The sequence below is a fragment of the Geospiza fortis genome, unplaced genomic scaffold (genome assembly GCF_000277835.1).
Source record: "Geospiza fortis unplaced genomic scaffold, GeoFor_1.0 scaffold101, whole genome shotgun sequence".
Taxonomy (NCBI): Eukaryota; Metazoa; Chordata; class Aves; order Passeriformes; family Thraupidae; genus Geospiza; species Geospiza fortis.
Window position 1 is genome coordinate 2105317 of NW_005054388.1, and position 22040 is coordinate 2127356.

The 22040-nt window shown below is 49.1% G+C and overlaps 1 protein-coding gene across 2 annotated transcripts in view; it reads left to right on the forward strand.

Annotated features, from left to right (window-relative positions):
* Positions 1 to 21748, forward strand: part of ARHGEF4 (Rho guanine nucleotide exchange factor 4) — a 182498-nt gene extending 160750 nt beyond the window's left edge. For both annotated transcript variants that reach the window (XM_005425522.2, XM_031060690.1), the window contains 9 exons: positions 8347 to 8526; positions 11256 to 11438; positions 12397 to 12576; positions 13173 to 13405; positions 15588 to 15717; positions 16499 to 16630; positions 17538 to 17781; positions 18412 to 18489; positions 20177 to 21748. In XM_005425522.2, coding sequence (XP_005425579.2) covers positions 8347 to 8526; positions 11256 to 11438; positions 12397 to 12576; positions 13173 to 13405; positions 15588 to 15717; positions 16499 to 16630; positions 17538 to 17781; positions 18412 to 18489; positions 20177 to 20334 — 1518 coding nt within the window. In that variant the 3' untranslated portion in view covers positions 20335 to 21748. The remainder of the gene's footprint in view (positions 1 to 8346; positions 8527 to 11255; positions 11439 to 12396; positions 12577 to 13172; positions 13406 to 15587; positions 15718 to 16498; positions 16631 to 17537; positions 17782 to 18411; positions 18490 to 20176) is intronic.
* Positions 21749 to 22040: the final 292 nt, after the last annotated feature.

The following is a 22040-nucleotide window of genomic DNA, read 5'->3' on the forward strand; positions in this document are numbered from 1 at the left end:
CTGGCAGTGAGGGAGGCAGGGAGCCCCGGGGCTGGGTCGGCTCATCGTGCTCAGAGAGCTGAGCCCTTCCCTGGGGTGCCTGTCTCCCCACCAGGGAGATGCTCTGAAGCCAATCCAGATAACTCACTCAGACTCAGTGCCTGCTGCTCAGATGACAGGAGCTCTGTGAGATAAATTTAATCTCTGTTGCCCATCATTAGACAGTGAAGTTAAAAGTTTTGAGAGGAAGCAAGAGCAAGCTGTCAGGACAGCAGTGTGCCCTGGTGGCTGGGAAGGCCAATGGCATCCTGGCCTGGATCAGGAATGGTGTGGGCAGCAGGAGCAGGGAGGTCATTGTGCCTGCTCTGGGCACTGGGGAGGGCACACCTGGAGTGCTGTGCCCAGCTCTGGGTCCTTAGGTTGGGAAGGACCTTGGGACACTGAGCACATCCAGAGGGGGCAACGGGGCTGGAGAGGGGCTGGGAACACAAACCCCTGAGAGGAACCCCTGAGGGAGCTGGGGCTGCTCAGCCTGGAGAAAAGGAGACTCAGGGCTGCCCCCATCACTCTGCACAGCTCCTGAAAGGGCCTGCGCTCAGCTGGGGCTGGGCTCTTTCTGCAGGAACTGACAGAACCAGAGATCACAGCCTCAAGCTGTGCCGAAGGAAATACAGGTTGGATATCAGGAAAAAGATTTTCACAGAAAGAGTGATAAAGTTCTGGAATGGCTGCCCAGGGAGGTGGTGCAGTCCCCATCCCTGGGTGTGTTTAACAAAGCCTGGATGTGGCACTGGGTGCCAGGGTTTAGTTGAGCTGTTGGGGCTGGGTTGGACTCGATGATCTTGAAGGTCTCTTCCAACCTGGTCATTCTGGGAATTCTGTGACGATTTCAAAACTATCCCAAGGGTTCAGTTCAAGGCAGAGGCCAGCTTTGGCTTCTGCTCATATTCAGAGAAAATAAGTATTTGTGTGAATGTAGCACAAATGTGGGGCATGTGTGTAAGTAATTTTTTTTTTCACTCCTCTGCTGCACCTTGCATGAGAGAGGCAGAGAGAAGCTCTAGAAGCAAAGTGGCTGCTGAAGGAACTGGAGCTGTGGGAGGGCTTTGCCTCTGGGGTCAGGACTGCAGCAGGGCTGAGGTGTTTGGTGTGCTGGAGCAGTTCAGCTTCAGTCTGTTCCACACAAGTTCAGGGGGGTCAGGCAATGAGCCCAGGCTTCGTGGCAACCATTTTAGCTCACCAGGAAGGGCTGGGTTCAGGTGCTCCTTGTGGAACATGTCTGTGTTAGGGTCACAGAGATGAAAAATAAATTCCATTCTATTGGTACCTTCTCCCTGATCTTCCCTTTTCCCAGTTCTTTTGATGCTTCTGGGTTCATTTTTTGGCTCTGCATGATCCAGTGTATTTGGCATTGTCAAGAGAGAGCTATTCAAATTTTATTCAAATAGAAACAAGTAGCTCAAAGATAAATATTTCCTGAAGGCATCTTCATCCCTCCTTCTGTAAGTTGCTGAGATCTTTTATCTCTGTTAACATTGCCTGGAGGTCCTGTCCAAACAAGACCAGGACATACAAGGTAACTATGTCAAGGTGTCCAGCCTGAGACAGACAGGGACTGAGGAGCTGCAGTGCCAACAACCCCTGGCATGGGCCTTGGCATGCCAGGTCTGTTTGCCCACACAGAATGGGCTGAATCTGGGGCAGCTCTGTGCACCAGCCCTGGCTGTGTCTCTTCCTTGGCAGCCTCTGTGCAGACACTGCTTGGGGGAGCCATCCATCAATCCTCCCCTCCATCTGTGCCATGGGAGGAGCTGCCCTGATGCCTTAGGATTTCAGCTTTTATATTTTCAGATCCTGTGTTGCATCAGTGCATCACTCCAAACTCCACACAGAGTGTGAGTTCCTGTCCTCACATTTTGTCAGACAAAACAATCCCTCTGGGCCTGGGAACCAAGGACACCCCACAGCCTCAGGCCCCAAAAAGTACAAACAAAAGTGAATTGGGAGGGAGCAAACTGGGGGTAAATGACTTCATTAGCTGAAGCTGTAATTGGAGAATTAACCCCTGATATGTAAATGGACCAAACTTACAATTGTCTGAAAAACTGGTGCCCATTGTCCAGCTTGGGTGTAGCCTCTGATAGGCTGTGGCTGCCCAAGGTGAACCTGTTTGAAGGCCTTCAATAAATCCCCACTTTATTCTCTGGATCTTGTCCAGCCTCTGCTCTAAGGAGCCACTCCAAGGCATCAGCTCCAGTGCCTTCCCCTTGCAGCAGGGAGGGCTGGAGCAGGAGCTGGGACGCACCAAGGCCAGGGCAGTAACAGAGCTGCCCTCGGTTTTCAGATTCAAGCATCTGGGCTAGTGCTGCCTTTGGGTTGCAAATGCTGCTGTCTACAAAGTTAGATGTTTTTATAAACAAAGAAAGAAGTTGATTTCTGATTGTTTTCCCCACTGCCAGCTGCAGGAGCAGCTGTGGGGTGGCTGGTTTGTGTTCTCTAAGTTTTCCCTGCTCTACACTTGTTTGGGCCTCTTCAAGAGCATGTACTGAGTTGTCCTTGACATTACAAAGCCAGCACATAAATGTTGTTTCATATGGAAATTAGTAGTTGTTTTCCAAACCTTGCTTTAATTGCAAAGATCAAAGTGTGGTGAGCTGAGTCCTTTGAGCTGAGGAGGTGCTTGGCAGGGTGAGCATCCCCTTCCCTCCAGCCCCTCTGGGAGCCAGCAGCTGCTTGGTGGTGCCACCTCAAACACATTTTGCCAAAACCCTTTGACCTGCTGGTGTGTTTTATCCTTCCTGGGGTAGGAGAGTCCTATGGGAATAAATCACACAGGACTCCATTTTCTTCATGGTGGAAAAAGGCCTTTCTTTGTTCACATAACTCCTTTCTGTAAGGTCTTACAGACCTCATGTGGGACTCCAGTTGGTCAGGAGCTTTCTTGCCAATTACTTTATTGGTTGGTAACAAGTCGTTATCCTGTATTGATTGGTCACTCCAACTCTGTATACCTGCAGGGAAATTGTTTGTAAAAGATAGCTTTCATTTTTCTATCTGATGGTGCAAAAACAATTTATACAGGTGCAAGTTGGTTTTTTACCCAGGGATAATTGTTATGTTCACAAACTGCTCACACCAGGATTGCTTTCAGATGGGAACTTGCAAAGGGCTAGCTTTGGCAAGGCCAGGCACGGATTCCAGGAGAGCAGGTCTGGTTTTATGAAGCCTCTCTCTCTCTATGATTTGTCCCCCGTCCTGCAGCAGTCCTGCCCCTGTTTCCCCGTGCAGCTTGCCCTGGGGAGGATGGGGCAGTGCTGTGCCCCCAGCTGGGGCAGCTCTCCTTGCTGCAGTGCCCTGGGGCACCCTGGCTGCTCCTGTGCCATGGAAATGCCAGTCCTGGCTCTGGGAGAGGGGCTCTTGGCCTGGCTGTGGGGGGTGTTCTGCACCAGCCCAGGAGTTGTTCTGGACACAGTGGGAAATAACAAAGGCACAGCCTGAGCTGGGGCAGAGAGGAGCAGAGCCCTGATCCCCGATCCCTGCTCAGCACCCAGGTGTGCCCTGCCCACCCTGGGGTGCCAGCACAGGAGGAGCTGGGCAGGGAGGGGGCCATGGCAGCCGGAGCACATGAAGGTGTGTGCAGTGCTGCTGTAGTGCATTAATTGGGATAATCCCATGAACAGATGAAATATTTGTTGCTCTTTTTTTCATGCTTTATTCCGTATAGATCATCCTCCTCAGAAACATGGTGTTTGCTGTCAGTTAAACAAATCCTGGCCTGTTGTTCAGGTGTATTTTATTTGTTCTTTTCCCTGAGAACTGGCAGTGTCTTGCCTGCCTATTTGGCCAGGCTGGTGATCCCACAGTTGTGACTTCCTGTATTTTCCAAATCATATCCACAGTATGGCTGTTGTTGAATAGAGAAAATGTAAGGTATTCATATTAATGGATGGATTAAAAACCAGCTGAGGATTCCCTACCCAGCCCTGTGGATTTCAGTGACTCTGAGTAGAACCATGTGGCTCTGTGAGCTGAGTGTGTCAGCCCTCTGTGCTGTGAATGCTGGCTCAGGCTTGGTCTCTTTTCTTCTCATCACGTTTCCAAGCTGTGACAGCGTGGTACTGTGTGGCATTAATGCCTTCACATCATCAGGGATGATGATCATCAGTTGGTGTGATCATGTCAGTGCTAGGGCAGGTCCCTTAGCCTCCCTCTGGACATGGCCACGGTGTGTGCCAGCCTGCACATCACACCCAGCCCTGATCCAGCCTGCCATGTTTGAACACACAGAGAAGGTATTTTGTCTGAGAAAGAGCCATGTTCTCTATGTGCTGGTCACAGTTTGGGTGTTGAAAAGCCTGCTGGATGCCACCCTTCTGAAGGTTTAGCAGCTTCTGCCGTCTCCTGAGCAGCCCCCCTTCCCGCAGGGATGTGTAACTCTGCAGGGCAGCAGCTGCTGTCAGCGGTGTGTGCCCAGCTCTGAGAGAGCTCTGAGTGTTCACTCAGCTCCCTCCATAGGCTGCCCGGGAGCTGGGCTCCAGCCACCCCCTCACCCTGTTGCTGCTCTCCCTCCTGGGCTGGAGTTCACAGGGGGCCCAGGACGAGGGAAGAGATGAGAATCTTGACTCCATGTTTCAGAAGGCTGATTTATTATTTTATGATATATATTATATTATATTATAAGAAAATAATATACTAAAACTCTACTAAAAGAATAGAAGAAAGGATTTCATCAGAAGGCTAGCAAGGAATAGAAAGGAATGGAATGATAATAAAATTTTCTGACTGACCAGAGAGTCTGAGCCAGCTGGACTGTGATTGGCCCTTAATTAGAAACAACCACATGAGACCAATCACAGATGCACCTGTTGCATTCCACAGCAGCAGATAATTATTGTTTACATTTTGTTCCTGAGGCCTCTCAGCTTCTCAGGAGAAAAGATCCAGAGGAAAGGATTTTTCATAAGATGTGTCTGTGACACCTCCCTGCAGCAGGAGGAGCTGGGCTCAGCTTGTGCTGTGCACAGGCACCAGTCAGTCCCTGCAGTCCCAGAGCAAATGGATTGCCCAAAGCAGCAGCAGAGCCCTTTGTGAGAGTGGCTACACCAACCTCACCCACAGCCCAGCTGTTCTGGAGCTGGAATCTGAGAGCCAAGTCTGGAAAAATACACTTTTACATCTGCTCTCTTCCCTACTCTAGTTGTCACTGCTTTATGTTACAAAGCTGAGACCTCTAAATTACTGAGGGTGCACTCAATCCCCTCCTCCAGCTCATGGATAAATATATTAGAGAATCACAGGGTATCCTGAGTTGGAAGGGACACACAAGGATCATCAAAGTCCAACTCCTGGCCCTGCACAGACACCCCAAGAATTCCCCCCTGTGTCTGACAGTGTTGCCCAAACGTTCCTGGAGCTCTGCCAGCCTTGGGCTGTGACCCTGGGGATCCTGTTCAGTGCCCACCACCCTCTGGGGAAAGAACATTTCCTGATACCCAGCCTAAACCTGCCCTGCCTCAGCTCCAGGGTGTCCCTGTGGTCCTGTCCCTGGACACCAGAGAGCAGAGAGAGGGACACTCAGCCCTGCCATCACCATCATCAAAACACTCCCTCACATCCAGGCTCCCCCACTGCCCTTCCTTCCATGGCTGCTCCTTCTGAAGGATTTATGGCCAGCCCTGCAGCACTCCAGTTGTGAGAATCATCCCACTGTGGTGGCAGCTGTATCCCAGTTTTCCTTCCACACCATAGCCCTGGGCTCCTCCTGTTTGTTTCCCATCCTGTGTGCATTAGTGTGGATGCACTCACTTGGGCTGATCCCACCACCTTTTGGGGGAGGAGAGGCTCTAATTTCTACATGACCATTCTGAGGCACTTCTGTTGTTTTTAATCCATCAAAACCCTTTTGGTTTTGCTGCCACATGGATCCATCCCCTGTTTTCACAGAGATACAGCATCAGTGCCATGCATCCCACCTAGCTCTGGCTGCACTGGCTGTGTAGATAAGTGGGAACCTCTCACCCTCTCCTTCCCCATCATGCTGTTATTTCTGTCAGAGTGGAAACACTGCATTAAGCTGTTTCTGGTTCAGTGCAGGGCCATTTGCTATCCAAAGGCAGCCTGCATTTCAATTTGCTTTCAAATGCCTCGTTAACCCTCTTCTGATTTACTCAGCTGATGATTGTGCTGACGTTCTTCCCCAGCGTGCATCTCTCCTTTGTGAGAGGCAGCAGCAGTGACCCAGGGCAGGGGAGAGCTCGGGGTGACTGAGCAGCCAGGGGCCAAGGGTGGCCATGCCCTGTGTGCTGTGGTGTCACTGTCACTGCTGGGACACCTACCAGGGACATGGCTTCCCTACAGCTTCTCTCTTTCTCCTGTGTGCCTCCCACGCTGTCCTCCTGTTGTCTTCCCATAATTCATCATTGCACCATTTTCCTGGAGAAAATCAGGCCTTCACTGCCACTTCACAATGGCCAAGTCTTTTTTGGCAGAACTCCAGTGTGCACTCCATCTTCTTGGGAAAATCCTTGGTGTTCAGACAGTCCCAGGCACACTCAGGCCCTGGGAACCCTGTGAGTGTGCTCTGGAGTTGTGGAAATCCAAGGGACACTGTCCTGATAAACCAGTGGCATCAGGCACTGCTGCTGTGGTGCCAGCAGGCCCAGCCCACAGAGACAGCAGCACCCAGGTGTTACCTGGCCACCCCACAGCTGAGGTGGGGATGCTCAGCAGCGGCTCCAGCATCACTGAGCTCAGAGCTCCCTTGCAGCTTCCAGCCACATGGGCTTTGGTTTTGGTTTGGGTTTTTTAATTGCTGCGGGTCCTGTTTTTCCTACAGTGGGGCCTCTATGGGGCATGCAGTAAATAATTGTTGCTCCTCAGTATAATTGCTTCAAACTCTCCAGGAGTCTTCTTTTAAGCGTCTGAAGTGCAACGTTTAACCACCTTACAGGCTTCAGGCTCTTCCCATTCCAGAGTAGCTCTGAGGCCTCTGAATGCTTTTTCACAGAATTCACAGAATCACAGAATTCACAGCATGGCCAGGCTGGAAGAGACTTTCAGGATCATTGAGCCCAACCCAGCCCCAACAGCTCAACTAAACCCTGGCACCCAGTGCCACATCCAGGCTTTGTTAAACACACCCAGGGATGGGGACTGCACCACCTCCCTGGGCAGCCATTCCAGAACTTTTTGTTGTCTCTAAATATTGATGCTCAAGGTTTTAGTTGAAGGCTTTCCAAAGCAGAGCTGCCCTGGCAGCACCAGAGCATCCTGCACAAACAAGGTACCAAACTGAGGCTTTGTCATGGTTTGATGCTGGTGCAATGCCAGTGCCCCCATATATAAAATAAATTCTCCCCAGTGGCTGCTGTGAGATGTGACCAGAAATGGAGCAAAGCTCCAGCTTAGGAATAAAGGAAAGAACTTTACTAACTTACAATATGAAAAAAGGAACACAGAGAAATCAGAATGAAAACCTTCCAAAAACATTCCTCCTCCTCCCCCCAATTTCCACCACCACTATTTCATAATAGAACCTTACCACCCCTCAGATAATCAACTCTCATTCATCACCACCCTTCAGATAATCAACTCTCAGTTGATCAAGAAGAGAGGAGTCTCTCTTGTCCCATAGGCTTCCCCAGGAAACACAGCTGAAAGCCTCTTTCACTGACGGGAAATAGCCTTGTTTGCTGGCTGAGGCAAAGCCAGCAGGATGAAATACCAGAATTTATGTTTTTATGGTGGTAAACATAGTGTGTGTCAGTGATTCTGAATAAATGCTGTTGGTAATATCAGTTCAGTCCTTAAGAATAGTATTGATTTGATACAGAAAATGAGTTTGGGCTAAAACCAGGGATTTTTTTCCTGCCACACCTTCTAATTATTTAAGCATCTTATAAAATTTCCTTGAGACTTAATTATTTTTAATAATTCTTCCGTACTTGGGTGACTGATAAGTGGATCATCTTGATTCTCTGTTACTGTAAGGATCAGTAGCAGCTGAAGATAACAGACTTTGGGGCACAAGATGCGGTGGGCCATTATCAGTTCTATATAAAGCTTATTTTTAAAAGAAAATGAAACTTCTGTGTATGCAGGTTCATACTCTTGCACAAAGCTCCAGCCAATAATTCTGAAAGGAGAAAAACTGCAAGTGAGGGCAAAGCAGCTGCCAGCCTTGCAGCCACTCCTCATTGCTCGTGGGGCACAGAGGTAGCAGGGCTGTGCCAGGGCTGCAGGACGTGTGCCAGGACGTGTGCCAGGGCTGCAGGACGTGTGCCAGGACGTGTGCCAGGACGTGCTGCAGCCAGGCTGGCACTGGGTGCTGCTGGCTGAGGGACTGACACTGTGCCTCTGTGCCCACAGCTGATCAGCGATGGCAGCGTGGTGTACGCGGAGGCGCTCTGGGACCACGTCACCATGGATGACCAGGAGCTGGGATTCAAGGCTGGAGATGTCATCGAAGTGATGGATGCCACCAACAAGGAGTGGTGGTGGGGCAGGATTCTGGACAGTGAAGGCTGGTTCCCAGCCAGCTTTGTTCGGGTAAGATCTTCGTCTTTCTTTGTGCCCTCTCCATGAGCAGCAGGTGTTTGTCCTTCTCCAGGTTTAATGTTCTGTGGTGACTGCAGAGGGCTTTCACTGCTAGGGATGGTCCAGCATGTCTTGTTTGTATTCCTCTACAAGGGGCTACAGTACAGGGTGCCCTCCTGGGCTGATCCCACCACCTTTCGGGGGAGGAGAGGCTCTAATTTCTACATGACCATTCTGAGGCACTTCTGTTTTTTTTAATACATCAACAACTCTTTCGGCTTTGCTGCCACATGGATCCATCCCCTACTTTCACAGAGATACACACAGCATCACTGCACTGCATCCCACCAGTGTGGAGAAGTCCCTGTACATGAGTAAATCAGGGCAAAAGCTTCAGCTCCAGACTGGAGCAGAGCTGAATTGAGCTGTGCCAGCTGGGGAGCTGCCCTGTTTGCTGCTTTGCAGCCTGGCTCCTGCTTACCCATCTGTACATTGGCTGATTTGTGCCCAAGCACATGGCATCCACTTCCAGGAGCAAGCAGAGCTCTCCTGGAGGAATCCCTGATGCAGATCCCTGGATTCTTCACTCCAGTGTCCACTCAGACAACAGAGATGAGCGTGGCACCAAAGGCAACTCTCTGCAGCCGGTGCTGGGGCCAGTGCAGTGCCACGGCCAAAGGATGCACCCACCTACTCACACATGCACCTCCTCAGGCTGCTGGGCTGTTTTTAGTGCGAGCCAGGCACTAAAAAATGGAGGAGAAAAACCCAAGAAATGTCTGGGCAGTGATCTGGGGCAATGTGAGACACTCAGAGCTCCTGGGCCAAGGCTGTCCCCTGGTGCCAGCTTCAAAGCCCACGCAGAAGAGCTGTGCGGAGCAGCCCAGCGCCCTGCAGAGCTTCATTTCCCGCAGGGCTTTCTGAAACATATCAGGGCAAGCAGGGGGGACCAGGAGTGTGGGAGGTGGTAACTGCTGTGCTCGCCGTCCCGCTGGGAGGAGAAAGGCTTTTTTCCTTTCTCTGCCGGTGACTGTCGCTGTGGGTGCCCGACAGCTCTCCCCAGCTCGGGGCAGGCAGTGAGGCGCCCAAGGGCAGAGATTCTCAGCCCTTTAGCTCTTTATCCAGGTCCCTTCAGATCACAAGTGACCCAACACCAGGTGAAGCATGAAAGGAGGTGACACGAGGTCATCCGGTGTCGGTAGCAAACGTCCTTGCAGCAGTGGGGCGGTTTTGAAATGCTTTGTTATAGGTTGCAGGGGATAGTCTCAGCTGCATAATTAATACAAACAGTGGAATGTTTTGCAAATAAGATTACCAAGACCTCAGCACTGCTTTGTCTTGCAACGAAAACACAGATTTTTTTTCTTTCATGTTACTGACAAATTGAATTGTCCTGGCTGGCAAAAACTTGTCATCTTAGAGTAAAGCAGACTAGCGCTAGGCATTAGGGATGCAGAGTAAGAAATTCTTTTAACAGAGGAATCACAACACTTATTCAAGCATCCAGCTGAAGATTTCCTGCTAATTACCGCTGGCTCAAGCTCAGTGCAGGGAGGGCTGGTATGTCTGGAGGCTCGGCTCAGACTGCAGGACTCTGTCACTCCACATTTGAGTTTCAAGCCGAGCTCTGAGTTTAAGAGCTGCCGATGTCCTGCTCACTGTGAAGGAGAACCAGGGTTGCACATCTTGAGGGCTTCAGCAGTGAGTGAATTAACTTCAGCAGTGAGTAAATGTAACTTCAGCAGTGAAATATAATCTTTTACTGTGCCTGTGCTGGCAAGGGAGGGTATGCACTGTGTTTTATATGTAGGTGTATTTGTATCAAGTGGTAAGTCATAGAGCCTAGAAGAAACTACATTAAAAGTTTAAAGCAGTTCTGTGTCACTGTACTAAAAATTCCTGTAATTATGTGTGGTTTACCTTCCTATCTTTCATTGCTCCTCTGGGCTGGGATGGATCCTTTGGGTCACGAGCAGAGTATTCCCAGGGCATCAGCAGTGCCAGAGAAGGAAGCCCAGAGTGGAATGCTGCAGTCCGTGTCCCTTTAGCTCGGGGCTGTGGCAGTGTCCCTGTCCCTCGGGGCTGTGTGGCAGTGTCCCTCGGGGCTGTGGCAGTGTCGCTGTCGCTCAGGGCTGTGTGGCCGAGCCCGGTGGCCTCCAGCCGCCGATTCCCTGTGCCCGTGCTGTGCTGCCCTCTGATGGGGGCGCCGGGAGTCCCACACCGCCCTGCCGGGCTCTGCCCTTCTTCCCCACCTCGGTGCCCACGGGCAGCTGATCTGCTCCTGCTTTAACAGCGAACTCTCCTTAAATAATCCTGGGGAAGCAGACACCGAGGGGCCATCTGTTACTGACAGTATGAGAACAATAAAGTAGATAAAAAACCAACCACTTATTGGTTCTCCCCTCCCTCCCAAAGTGTTCCTTCAAACATTTAAGAAAATTCCAATTGATAAACCATTTCTGTCCTGATTTTATATGTATGATTCCTGAAGGACTCCATATTATTGCTGTAATTTCTGTCCACTAGAAATGCCTGCCTCAACCCACCCATGTCAGGGCGGGAGCAGCTGCCATGAGCCCTCCCCACAGTGGCTGTCTGGCCTGAGCCTGCCCAGGGGCAAATGTTCCCAGGCAATTCACACCCCCTCGTCCCACCTCGGCCAGCCCAGCGTGTGTCTGCCATGCAGCCCTCCCTGGCAGAGGTGTTTGGCAGTGGGAGCAGTGACCATCTTGTGCCTGCAGCTGCGGGTGAACCAGGATGAGCCCATGGAGGATTATCCCCTGAAGGTGGAGGGGGGCAGAGAGGAGGATTCCCGGCGCTTTGGGATGGGCCAGACCACCAAAGACCAGATGAGGACCAACGTCATCAATGAGATCATAAGCACAGAGAGAGACTACATCAAGCACCTGAAGGACATTTGTGAGGTAAGGAATAAAGGGGGAAGGGACTGCAAGAATTTCTCTGAAGGATAATGGACTGTGTCCCATGCTTGCCCAGAAAGGGACCCTAAACAGGTAACTTTTCTGAAAATGAGACTGGATTTTCATCAGTTCTGCTGAATGCCAATATATGGTCAGAAAACAGAAGACAATTCATTACAGCAAAATCCCAAATGCCTCTGCATTTGGAGCACTCACTTGTGCTCTGATTAAATAGAATTAATTGAATTTCCCAAGCCAGAGAAAAGTAAATGTCTAGCACTGCTGTCCTCTCTAGTATATGTTCTGGGGTAATATAATCAGCAACTCCAGCCTTCAGGCAAGCCATGTTCAGATCTGAACAACTGGGGGATGCTCAGCCAATTGGATCCTTTACTGTCAAATATGCTGAATATTGTGACACCTCTTCTAAAAGAGATCCATCCTGTACACTGGGCAGTGAAGGCAGTTGGAATTTTTGCAGGAACAGAATTCTCCACTGCAACGGTACAAAAGTGGCTCCCAGCAGAGGCAGCTGGGGCAAAGAGGACACATTTACAAACAAGCCTCTCCTGCTGCAGTGTCCCCCTGCCCTCGGAGCTCTCCTCTGCTGGAGTCCTTCGGGCAGCTCCTCACACAGACGCCCAAACCAGGTCCACACCTGGACTTAACTGTCTGAATCTACCAGTGCTGGGGTCAGAGCACCCCACTGCAGACACATAAAGGCGCTTTCAGCAAGAGAGAAAGCAGCTCTGTGACTGCTTCAGGCGTGGGCTGCCATGAGTCTGGGGCAGCTTCTATTTGTACCATGTTTAGGGTAACATGAGAGGAAATAATAGTTACAGCTGGGTCCAGATCTGCAGGAAGGGAATGCAGGAACCTGGTGTACAGCTGAGTGCAGTCCTTGAGGCTTTCTGTGCCACAGAGCAGATGCCCAGGAGGTTTCCAATCTGGTTTTCTCCAGGGTTACATAAAGCAGTGCCGCAAGAGAGCCGACATGTTTACAGAGGAACAGCTGAAGACAATCTTTGGGAATATTGAGGACATCTACAGGTGCCAGAAGAAATTTGTTAAAGCGCTAGAGAAGAAGTTCAACAAAGACCACCCACATTTGAGTGAGGTTGGCTCATGCTTCTTGGAATATGTAAGTAAATTTGACTTCATGGGAAAGGGGTAGCTGAGCATGGATTGAGCCAGAGGATTTAGAAGTTTCTCTGACAGAACCGAAGTTTTCTTTAAAAAGACCCACCCAACCAAACTAAATGTCACCACCCTCTATCCCAGCCCTGCTCAGCCACTTCCCAGAGAAATATCCTGTAGCTCTTGTGGCTGTGGAAAGAGCATTTTCAAAGCACCTTATCCTCTGAAGACTATAATCCCTGCCAGCCCTTGGTACCTCAGGGAAAATGTAGGAAGATTCCAAAGTCTAAAGCAGGACTGAGTTTGCAGTAGTGTATTTTGAGGTCAGTGAAGGATCAGCTGTGGCTGGTGTGGGCACTAAAAGCATTCAGCTGAGCCCAGAGCAGGGTGTGTGGGAATGTCTGGGTCTCTCGGATGAAGCTGTGACACACTTTGCCAGCCCCCAGCTTTAAGTCTCTGGGTTTGGGAGCCTGGGGAGGACACAAATGACCAAACAGCTCCAGTTAGAGGATACAAATCACCAAACAGGCTCAGGGGTCTGTGGCAGGGCAGGGCATGGCCTGAGGGACAAGGCAGTAACTCCCTCCCTGTGCCCTGCAGCAAACAGAGTTTCAGATCTACTCCGAGTACTGCAACAACCACCCCAACGCGTGCCTGGAGCTGTCGCGCCTGGCCAAGGTGAACAAGTACGTTTACTTCTTCGAGGCCTGCCGCCTGCTGCAGAAGATGATTGACATCTCCCTGGACGGCTTCCTGCTCACCCCCGTGCAGAAAATCTGCAAATACCCCCTGCAGCTGGCTGAGCTGCTCAAGTACACCAACCCCCAGCACAGGTGAGGGGCAGGGAAGGAGCCAGGCTGCTCCCATGGAAATGGGCTCGTGCGTGGGGGGCAGGGGCTAACTGCAGCCAGCTCAGTTCTTACAGGTTACCTCACAGAAACCAGGAAAAGAAGTGTATTTATATAATTTTATTAGGTATATTTGCATAGTATAAGTACAAATTACATATAATATAACTTATTATATAAGAATATAACTTATATAATATTAACTTAAAACATAACTTTGTGCATGGAGAGCAGTGGCTCACTGCAGCCAGCTCAATTCTTACAGGTTACCTCATAGAAACCAGGAAAAAAAGTATATTTATATAATTTTATAAAGTATATTTACATAATATATAACTTATAATATACTTATATACTTATATAATACAATATTATAATAATATTATAATATACTTCTATATTTATATTATATTAATATACTGACAATAATATTAACTTATAACTTATTCTAAGTATATGATAAAAGTATATTTACATAATTTTCTACTACAGTAGCACTCAGCTTTCCTGTCACAGATCGAGAGTTACAAGGTCCACTTTATAATGGCCTTTTTCTATTTTATTTGGCTCATGTATCTGTAATACCAGCACATACATACTTTGGAGCTTGTACTTGTCCTGGTTTCTGTCCATGTTTCTGGTGGTGGTGTTGAGAACTTTGCCCCCAGAAGCATTGCTTGAATGCTCAAATGCCCATACAGCTGCACTTCCCAGTGGGACGTTGTGCCCTGCAGCAGCCAGGCCATGCACACTTGGTGCCCCATCAGTGCCAGCTCCAAAGCCTCCAAATCATCACTCACATTCAGGATGAGGGCACTGCCTTTGGATCAAATAACTGTCACTTAATTAAGTACCTGAAAACATGAAAAATCTCTGTGAAAGTGTTGATATTGGTCCACTCTGGTTTGACTTAATTTCACCTTCCTAATTGCAGCCCTGGTGCTTCCCAGAATGGTTTTAAGCATGTCTTGTTGCTTAAGGAAGTGCACAGATGTTTGAGAGTTGCCTTAGAGCCCAGTTGTGCAGCTCAGCTCCTTCCCAGCCACTCTGAACTCAGCAGAAGATGGTGTGAGGGCGAGGGCAGCTCAGCCTCTGTCCTACCCTGCCAGACAAACCATCAGCTCATTTTGAGACAAGCCAGTCACTGTTGGACTGCTTCACCTCTGCACCACAGACCAGTCCCTGCATGGCACAGCAGCGTTGTGAATGAGTTATGTTGCAGAAAGGAAAGGAGAACCTGCAGGTTCTTCCAGCAATTCCTATTTACACCTCTGTAGCTAGATTTGATTACTTAGCCCCTTCCCTTCCCCAGAGGTGGCCTAGATTTGTTACCAGACTCAATAAACCCACACTGTCTCCCTGCCCAAGGATGACAGGCTAAATTCTTAGCTCCCTGCTTATGTGCCTCCTTTACACGTAAAGGGATGGGATGTCTGGGATGGAGCAGCTTTCCTGAGCAGACTCCCTGGAAAAAGAGATGTTCAAAAATGTAACACGCTATTGTTCTAATCAACATCTAATCTGTGCCTCAAAACCAAGGAGTGTTTGAGAAGCTGCCACAGGAGGAGGGACAGAACAGCTGGGACAGACTGCAGGTGGAATCCTGCTTCCATCCCAGCTCTGTGCCAGGCTGCTCTCCTCTGGAGTGCAGGTACAACACCCCAGTGCCATTCTGCCAGGCCTAAGGCTGGGGTGTTGTGAGGGCTTTAGGACGAGGTGAGAGATGAGAATTTGACTCCAAGTTCTCAGAAGGCTGATATATTATATTATATTATATTATATTATATTATATTATATTATATTATATTATATTATATTATATTATATTATATTATCATAGTATATTACATTATATTATATTACATTATATTACATTACATTACATTACATTACATACTAAAACTATACTAAACAAAGAGAAAGTATACAGACAGAAGGCTAGCAAAAAAGTGATAATGAAAGTTCATGACTGACTCCTCAGAGTCCAACATAGCTGGCTGTGATTGGTCATTAGATTGAAACAATTCACATGTTGAGTAAACCATCTCCAAATCACATTCTAAAACAGCAAAACAAGGAGAAGCTGAAGCTTCCCTGGAGAAAAAATCCTGGAGAAGGGATTTTTCAAAAAATATCATAGTAGCATGAGGCCTGTGTCGGTCCCCAGGGATTTCAAGGACGTGGAGGCTGCCCTGAATGCCATGAAGAACGTGGCTCGGCTCATCAACGAGCGCAAGCGGCGGCTGGAGAACATCGACAAGATCGCCCAGTGGCAGAGCTCCATCGAGGACTGGGAGGTAGGGACTCCCTGCCCAAGGAATTCCACATTGTTCCTCTTCTGCCCTTCCAACAGCTTCTCTCCACAGTGATATCTCACTGTCTGGCCCCACCTCAGCTCTCTGATTTTTATTTAAACAGTTATGGTCTTTTAGTACAGCTGAGCAGGTCTGGCATGTAACCCAGCTAGACCAGCTGCCTTTGCATGTTCCCTGGGATTCTTGTTTCCCTGTTTTTCCTTGCAGAATGAAATCAGCATGTAGGTTAATGAAATTCTATTATTTTTCTCTTGCACCCCATTTTATCTTGAGTGACTTCAAACTTTCAGGATGAGCAGAATTGCTCCTTAATTCTTAACAAGCCAGATTATTGTTGCAGAAAGGCAACTTCTGGCGTAGTCATAGAGGAAACCAATGTTCCCTGTAGACTCATTAAAAAATTTGCTAAATAGAAGAAACAAAATACTGATTTTCTAAATCCTAAACTCAATAAACCCACACTGTCTCCCTGCCTAAGGATGTCAGGCTAAATTCTTAGCTCCCTGCTTATGTGCCTCCTTTATGTCTGGGATGGAGTGGCTTTCCTGAGCAGACTGGAGAAGGAGATTTTTAAAAATGTAACATGCTATTGTTCTAATCAAATTCAGTTCCCACCCCCCTGGGAACAGTGTCTCCCTGATGTGCCAAGGACTGTCCTCCAGCACAGAGACTCTCTCATTCCCACACCAGTTCTGCCTGCAGGAATTCAGGCTCCCACTTTCAGATGTGACTGAGACCAACCTGTTCTTTGTGCTGTTCTCAGGGAGAAGATGTCCTAGTCAGAAGCTCAGAACTCATCTATTCTGGGGAATTAGCCAAAATCTCCCACCCTCAAGCCAAGAGCCAACAGAGGATGTTCTTCCTCTTCGATCACCAGCTTGTCTGCTGCAAGAAGGTAACCATGAAAACTGGCTGCTGCTGTGCTGGTGGATTTAAGTGAGCTCCCTCTCCACCCCTTTGTTTCCTTAATTCTTCCTGGCCTCATGTGCTCCTGGCACTCTGTGCATTCTTTCCTCTGAGGTCCTGGGGTGTTCTGTGCACCTGAGCACAGCAATCAGCTACTGGCCTAATGCTCACAGCAAAAGAGGAAAGCACTGCACAGCTTCTGGGGTTAGTGAGGGGTTCTTCTGTACAACTCAGTTATGAGTATTGTCACACAAGTTTTTTAAATGCCTTGTTCTTCATCTGAACTTCCACCTTAGTGTTGTATTCAGAAAAAACTGCAGGTTTGATGAACAGCTGTGGGCCTTGGCAGTCAGTAAGGCCATGCTAACAGCACATGTAAGTCTGTAAGTACAGCTTTTTTTCATAAGCTGAGTAATAACAGAAATCTTCCCTCTTGGAGCCAATGAACAGAACCTTCCACTGGAATTTCAGAACTGAATGTGCCAACTATTTTTTGCATATTCCACAGCATGCAGGTAGCTCCAGGTAACTTAGGTATGAAAATCACTGTCCTCAAAGTTACTTTTCATTGTCAACAAAAACCCAAGAGGTAATTAGTATTATTTTTGCTTTTAACTGGAACTGAAAGATTCAAATAGTGTTTTCTGTCAGAGGCCTAATGAGGGTTTGGGATCATGCATAACACCCAAGCTTCAGGGCAGCAGAGGGGCCCCAACGCAGCCACCAGCCAGGACAAGCACTGTGGTTCCCTGCAGTGCCCACGGCAGCTCAGCACCCTGCAGTTCCACAGACTCACACCCAGTATGATTTCTTTGGCAGGACTCTGATGATAGCAGGAAGGGTAAATTGCCCATCACATCCAAGAACAGCACCATGTGTTGTGATCTCTCTTACAGGACCTCCTGCGCAGGGACATCTTGTACTACAAGAGTAGGATCAGCATGGATGACATGGAAATACTGGATGTGGAAGATGGCAAAGACAAGGACTTCAATATCAGTGTGAAAAATGCATTTAAGCTGCACTGCAGAGACACTGAGGAAGTCCATTTATTCTGTGCAAAAAAGCCTGAGCAGAAACAGCGCTGGCTGAAGGCATTTGAGAATGAAAGGAGGCAGGTGCAGCTCGATCAGGAGACAGGTATGGAAAGAGCAGTGCTGGGAGACTGGTTTTTTTAAAAATCATTGTTATTATTTTTGGTTTTTCATCTTTTTTTACCCATTGGCTAATGCCTGAGGAGTGAAAGGGCAGGGAAGCCAGTCCATGCTCCGGGGCAGCTCTGGGCTGCTGAATTACACATTGTGAATGAATCTGTGCAATTAAAAAACTGCAAACCACAATAAGCCATCACTGCAGTTTGTCCTCAGGGAGGTTGATGTGTCTTAAGCTGTTCAAGCAGGGCTGATAAAATAATCCATACATTACATACAGGGTCCAGAACTAAAACAGGTTCAGTCAAGGGTTCTCACTGTACAAGAGGGTTTGTGTTGTTTTGTCCAAATCCTTCTCAACTCAGCCTAGAGTGATCTGAAAGGTTTCAGCCACCAGTGCCCTGCAGTGGCTTCTCCCTCCAGTGCAGCATGGGCTGAGGGGCAGGCAGCAAACCCTGCAGGGGCATTTGTGCAGCCCAGCACAGGCTGGGGGAGCAGGCTGTGCCCCCCAGCCTTGGCAGTAATGGTGGCCTCTCACCTCAGGCATCTGCCCACCCCTGTCTTCTCCCAAAGTACCAAATGATGACCTGTGCTGACACTAATCTGCTTCACCTTCCAGGGTTTTCCATCACGGAGGTGCAGAAAAAGCAGGCAATGCTGAATGCCAGCAAGCAGCACCATGCTGGGAAGCCCAAGGGTGAGTCACACCTGAGCACAGGAACACTGTGGGAATGGGGGGTGCCTCTGTGTTTACTACATGGGAAAGGCTTCAATGAAGTGGCATTAACAAACTCTTGAGAAGGCCAGATGGTGACAATTTGCACTACAGTTCCTGTCGATTCAGATGGCTGGAGTCAGGAGACTATTCCTAACTCCAGGAGAGCCACTTTGCACATAATCAGCACTCTGCCAAAACCCAGCAGCTTCTGCTCCATGGCCAGTGCGCAGCCTCTCCCTAGGAGCCAGGCTTTCCACCAGCAATGTGGCATTCCCTTTGGCAAAAGGCAAGCTTTGTAGTAATCCCCATGGTGCACAGAGGGCACCAGAGGTCTCTGCAGCAGGGACTGTTCCTGCCCGTGGAAGATGCTCTCAAACCTGCACCTTGGGCAGGGTGCTGGGGTAGGTACCATGCTTGGGCAGGGCTCTTGGTTCAACCTCCCAGAGACAAGGACAATTAGCAGCAGCCAGGGGAGAGTGAAGTCAAGCAAAATAAAGGTCCCTGTGCCCACAGCCCTGTGGCCACAGCACTGTGGCTGAAGACAGCCCTGTTGCTGCCACCTTCCCCTTCTCTCTGCTCAGAGGAAGAGGTGTTGCTTGGTTCCTCTGAACCCACAGAGGCAACCACTTCCTCCTGGTGGTACCAGCCAGCACTTAGAGCCCAGCCACATCTCCTGAAAGCAAGCTTGGCTAAATGTCAAAAAGGGACAGAAATAAGATTTGGCTGCTAACACGGGGAAGTTTGGAGGAAGCCAGACCATGCCAACAGAGCAAAGCCCTTGGGGCACAGCACTAGAGGAGACTGCACAGACCAGCCTTGTCCTCCATGCAGGCACTGACCATTCCTAGTCAGAGATGCAGCCCGGGAGGCTGTAACAGGCACCAGCAGCACTTGCACAGCAGCTGCTTCTGCCAGCACAGCCAAAAGCACCAGCTCAGTTTGTCACCAGTCATGAGCTGCAGCTCTCTAGCCCTGCTGTCATGCTGGCAGAACACCTGACAGTTGTGCAGCACATTTCTGGGCCTTCCACAAGAGCTCTAATCCCAAAAGGCACTGCTGAAAGTAAGGATAAATTGAAGGAAAGGTTACACTAAATCCAATTCACAGCCCTGCAGCTTTAACGGGGACTGGGGGAGGCGGTAGAGGGGGGGAAAGGAGCTGTGTTTGACTAATGAGACAGAGTAGAAATTTTCCAGAGTAGAAATCCATTTTGATTTGGGTGAAGTGTACATCTTTAAGTCTGTAGTTTGAAAACATAGTTGTTTAGTGTGACTGCCTGTTCTTGTAAAAAGCCTAAGCTCAGAGAAAGGCTGCGCTCCAGCCGAAGGACAGAGCTAAGGGGGGGAGACAGAGAGACAGAGGCTGCTGTGAGAGCAGGTCAGCCTGACTCAGGAATTCTTTCTGATAAAGAAGAATTAGCGGCAAATGTCACACGAAATTTGTGAAAATGAATATATATGAACCTATTGTGAAGTTGCATACATATGTATTTGAGAGCTAAAAAAATCTAGAGTTCCCAGAGGTAGGCATGTCTTTTAGAGAGGGGAATCTCCACATGCGTCCAGCGCTGTAATAAACATCCCGGCTTTGCAACTTTCACAAAGTTGTGGAGTTTTGTTTGTCTCCACAAAACACTAACATGCTTCCCATCTCCTCCTCCTCCCAGCTGTCACCAGGCCCTACTACGAGTTCCTGCTGCGGCAGAAGCACCCCACGCTGCCCAGCACGCTCCCTCAGCAGCAGGTCTTCATGCTGGCAGAGCCCAAGCGCAAGCCCTCGAACTTCTGGCAGAACATCAGCAGGCTGACGCCCTTCCGGAAATAGGGGCAGCCCCTGTTTGTGCCTGAAGCCCTTCTGAGAAAGCACTTTATCCCTCACTGCTGGCAGGTGGAGCCCAGGTTCAGCCAGCCCTGTGCTCACACAGGATGGCACAGGTGCTCCTGCCTTCCCTATTTATTTTGCAGCCCGGCTGACCCGCTGGCTCCCGGGCGAGGCCGCGGTGCCGCGGAGCCAGCCCTGCCCTGCCCAGCAGGCAAAGCTCCAGGAGCACACAGCAGGGAGCTGGACAGGCTGCAGCCCGAGAGATTTACCTTGTCAGCTGTACTTGGACTCACTCCTTCTGGCTGTGCCCAGCACTGCTGGCCAGCAGCTGCCATGGCGAGGGCAGCCCATGGACCCGCTGGCCCCGTGGCCGCTGCCGTGCTCGGAACAACAGCTCAGAGGCCGTGGTGAGGAGGGATGAACCCTTCTGCTGTGCCCACTCCATGCCCTGCATTTCTCAGAGCTGTGATCCTCCTCCACGTGTCCAGCTAACTCAGCAGCCTCTGCAGGCCCTCAGAGCACAGTGAGCACTGCACTGTGACCTCCTCCCTCCCTCCCTTTAGTCCAGCAGCACCGTGAACGGTGCCCCACATTAAACTGTGCCAACCTGCAGCATGAGTCAAGTTGAAGAATCTCTCTAGTGGGTTTGAGTTACATAAGTTAGAGAAAAATGTGCCTAATTAATACCATACTCAATTCTTTAGATTCTCGTCTCTCCATCATTCTGCCATATTTCCTGGCCAATGAAAATGCTCATTGTTTGTAATGTGTTTATTTATGGTAAAAATCAGAACTGTGTATTTTGTAAGTCTGTAATTGTTCTTGTCAGATGTTGTTAACTTGATGCCTGTTTTGTCTGTTTTTCTTTTCCTTTTTTTTTTTTAAAGAAAGGTCAATATTTGCAAACCTAGCTCCCAGAAGTCAGAGTCTGCTGTTCAACTCTGCAACGTCATTGTTATGCAAACTCCCACAGACCCTCAAATTCAAGGAGTGTTACTGACACTTATAAAAATGGAAAACCACTTGATAAAGGCCTAAATTTGGCATAAAGAGCCTCACTTTAAGTACCCAAGTTTCAAATGGTGGCCAAAAAGAATGAATTTCAACCTTGGTTAGCAAAAAGAAAGATTTGCCTTACCATAGTGAGAGTTAGAAGCCATACTGACTGAATTCCCTAGATTAGGAGACATCCTGTGACAGTGGAAAGAAGACACTGGCTCATTCCAGCTCAAGTGTGAGTGAGCACTAACTGTCTGCAGAGCTCAGAAATCCAGTGTTTGTTGATGCTGTAGCTGACCAAAGTCTGGTCATCCAGGGATATCTGAATTCAGTAGCATGTACAAAGTCCTTCTTGCACTATATCTTCCCCCCAGACCAGGGGCAACATTTAATTTCATAAAGAAACTTGTAAAAGTGACTCTCAGCCTGTGTTTGTCTCCAGCCCGTCTATCTGTGTGAAGCTGTTTCTTTCCAAAGCCACTGTGGGGATTGTTCTCTTGCAGCTCCACCAGGGGCTGCTCAGCCACAGGGGCCCTGCCAGAAGGTGACCTCGGAGCAGCCATCCCAGCTGTGGGGACACAGGGACACGACCAGAGGGGTCACTCTCTGCTCTGGGGAGGACACGGGGTCAATGCTGGGCGGGAGGGGGGGGCAAAAGGAAAAAAAAATTAAAATACTCTCGAAGAAGCCGCTGAGATGAGGCAGTTACA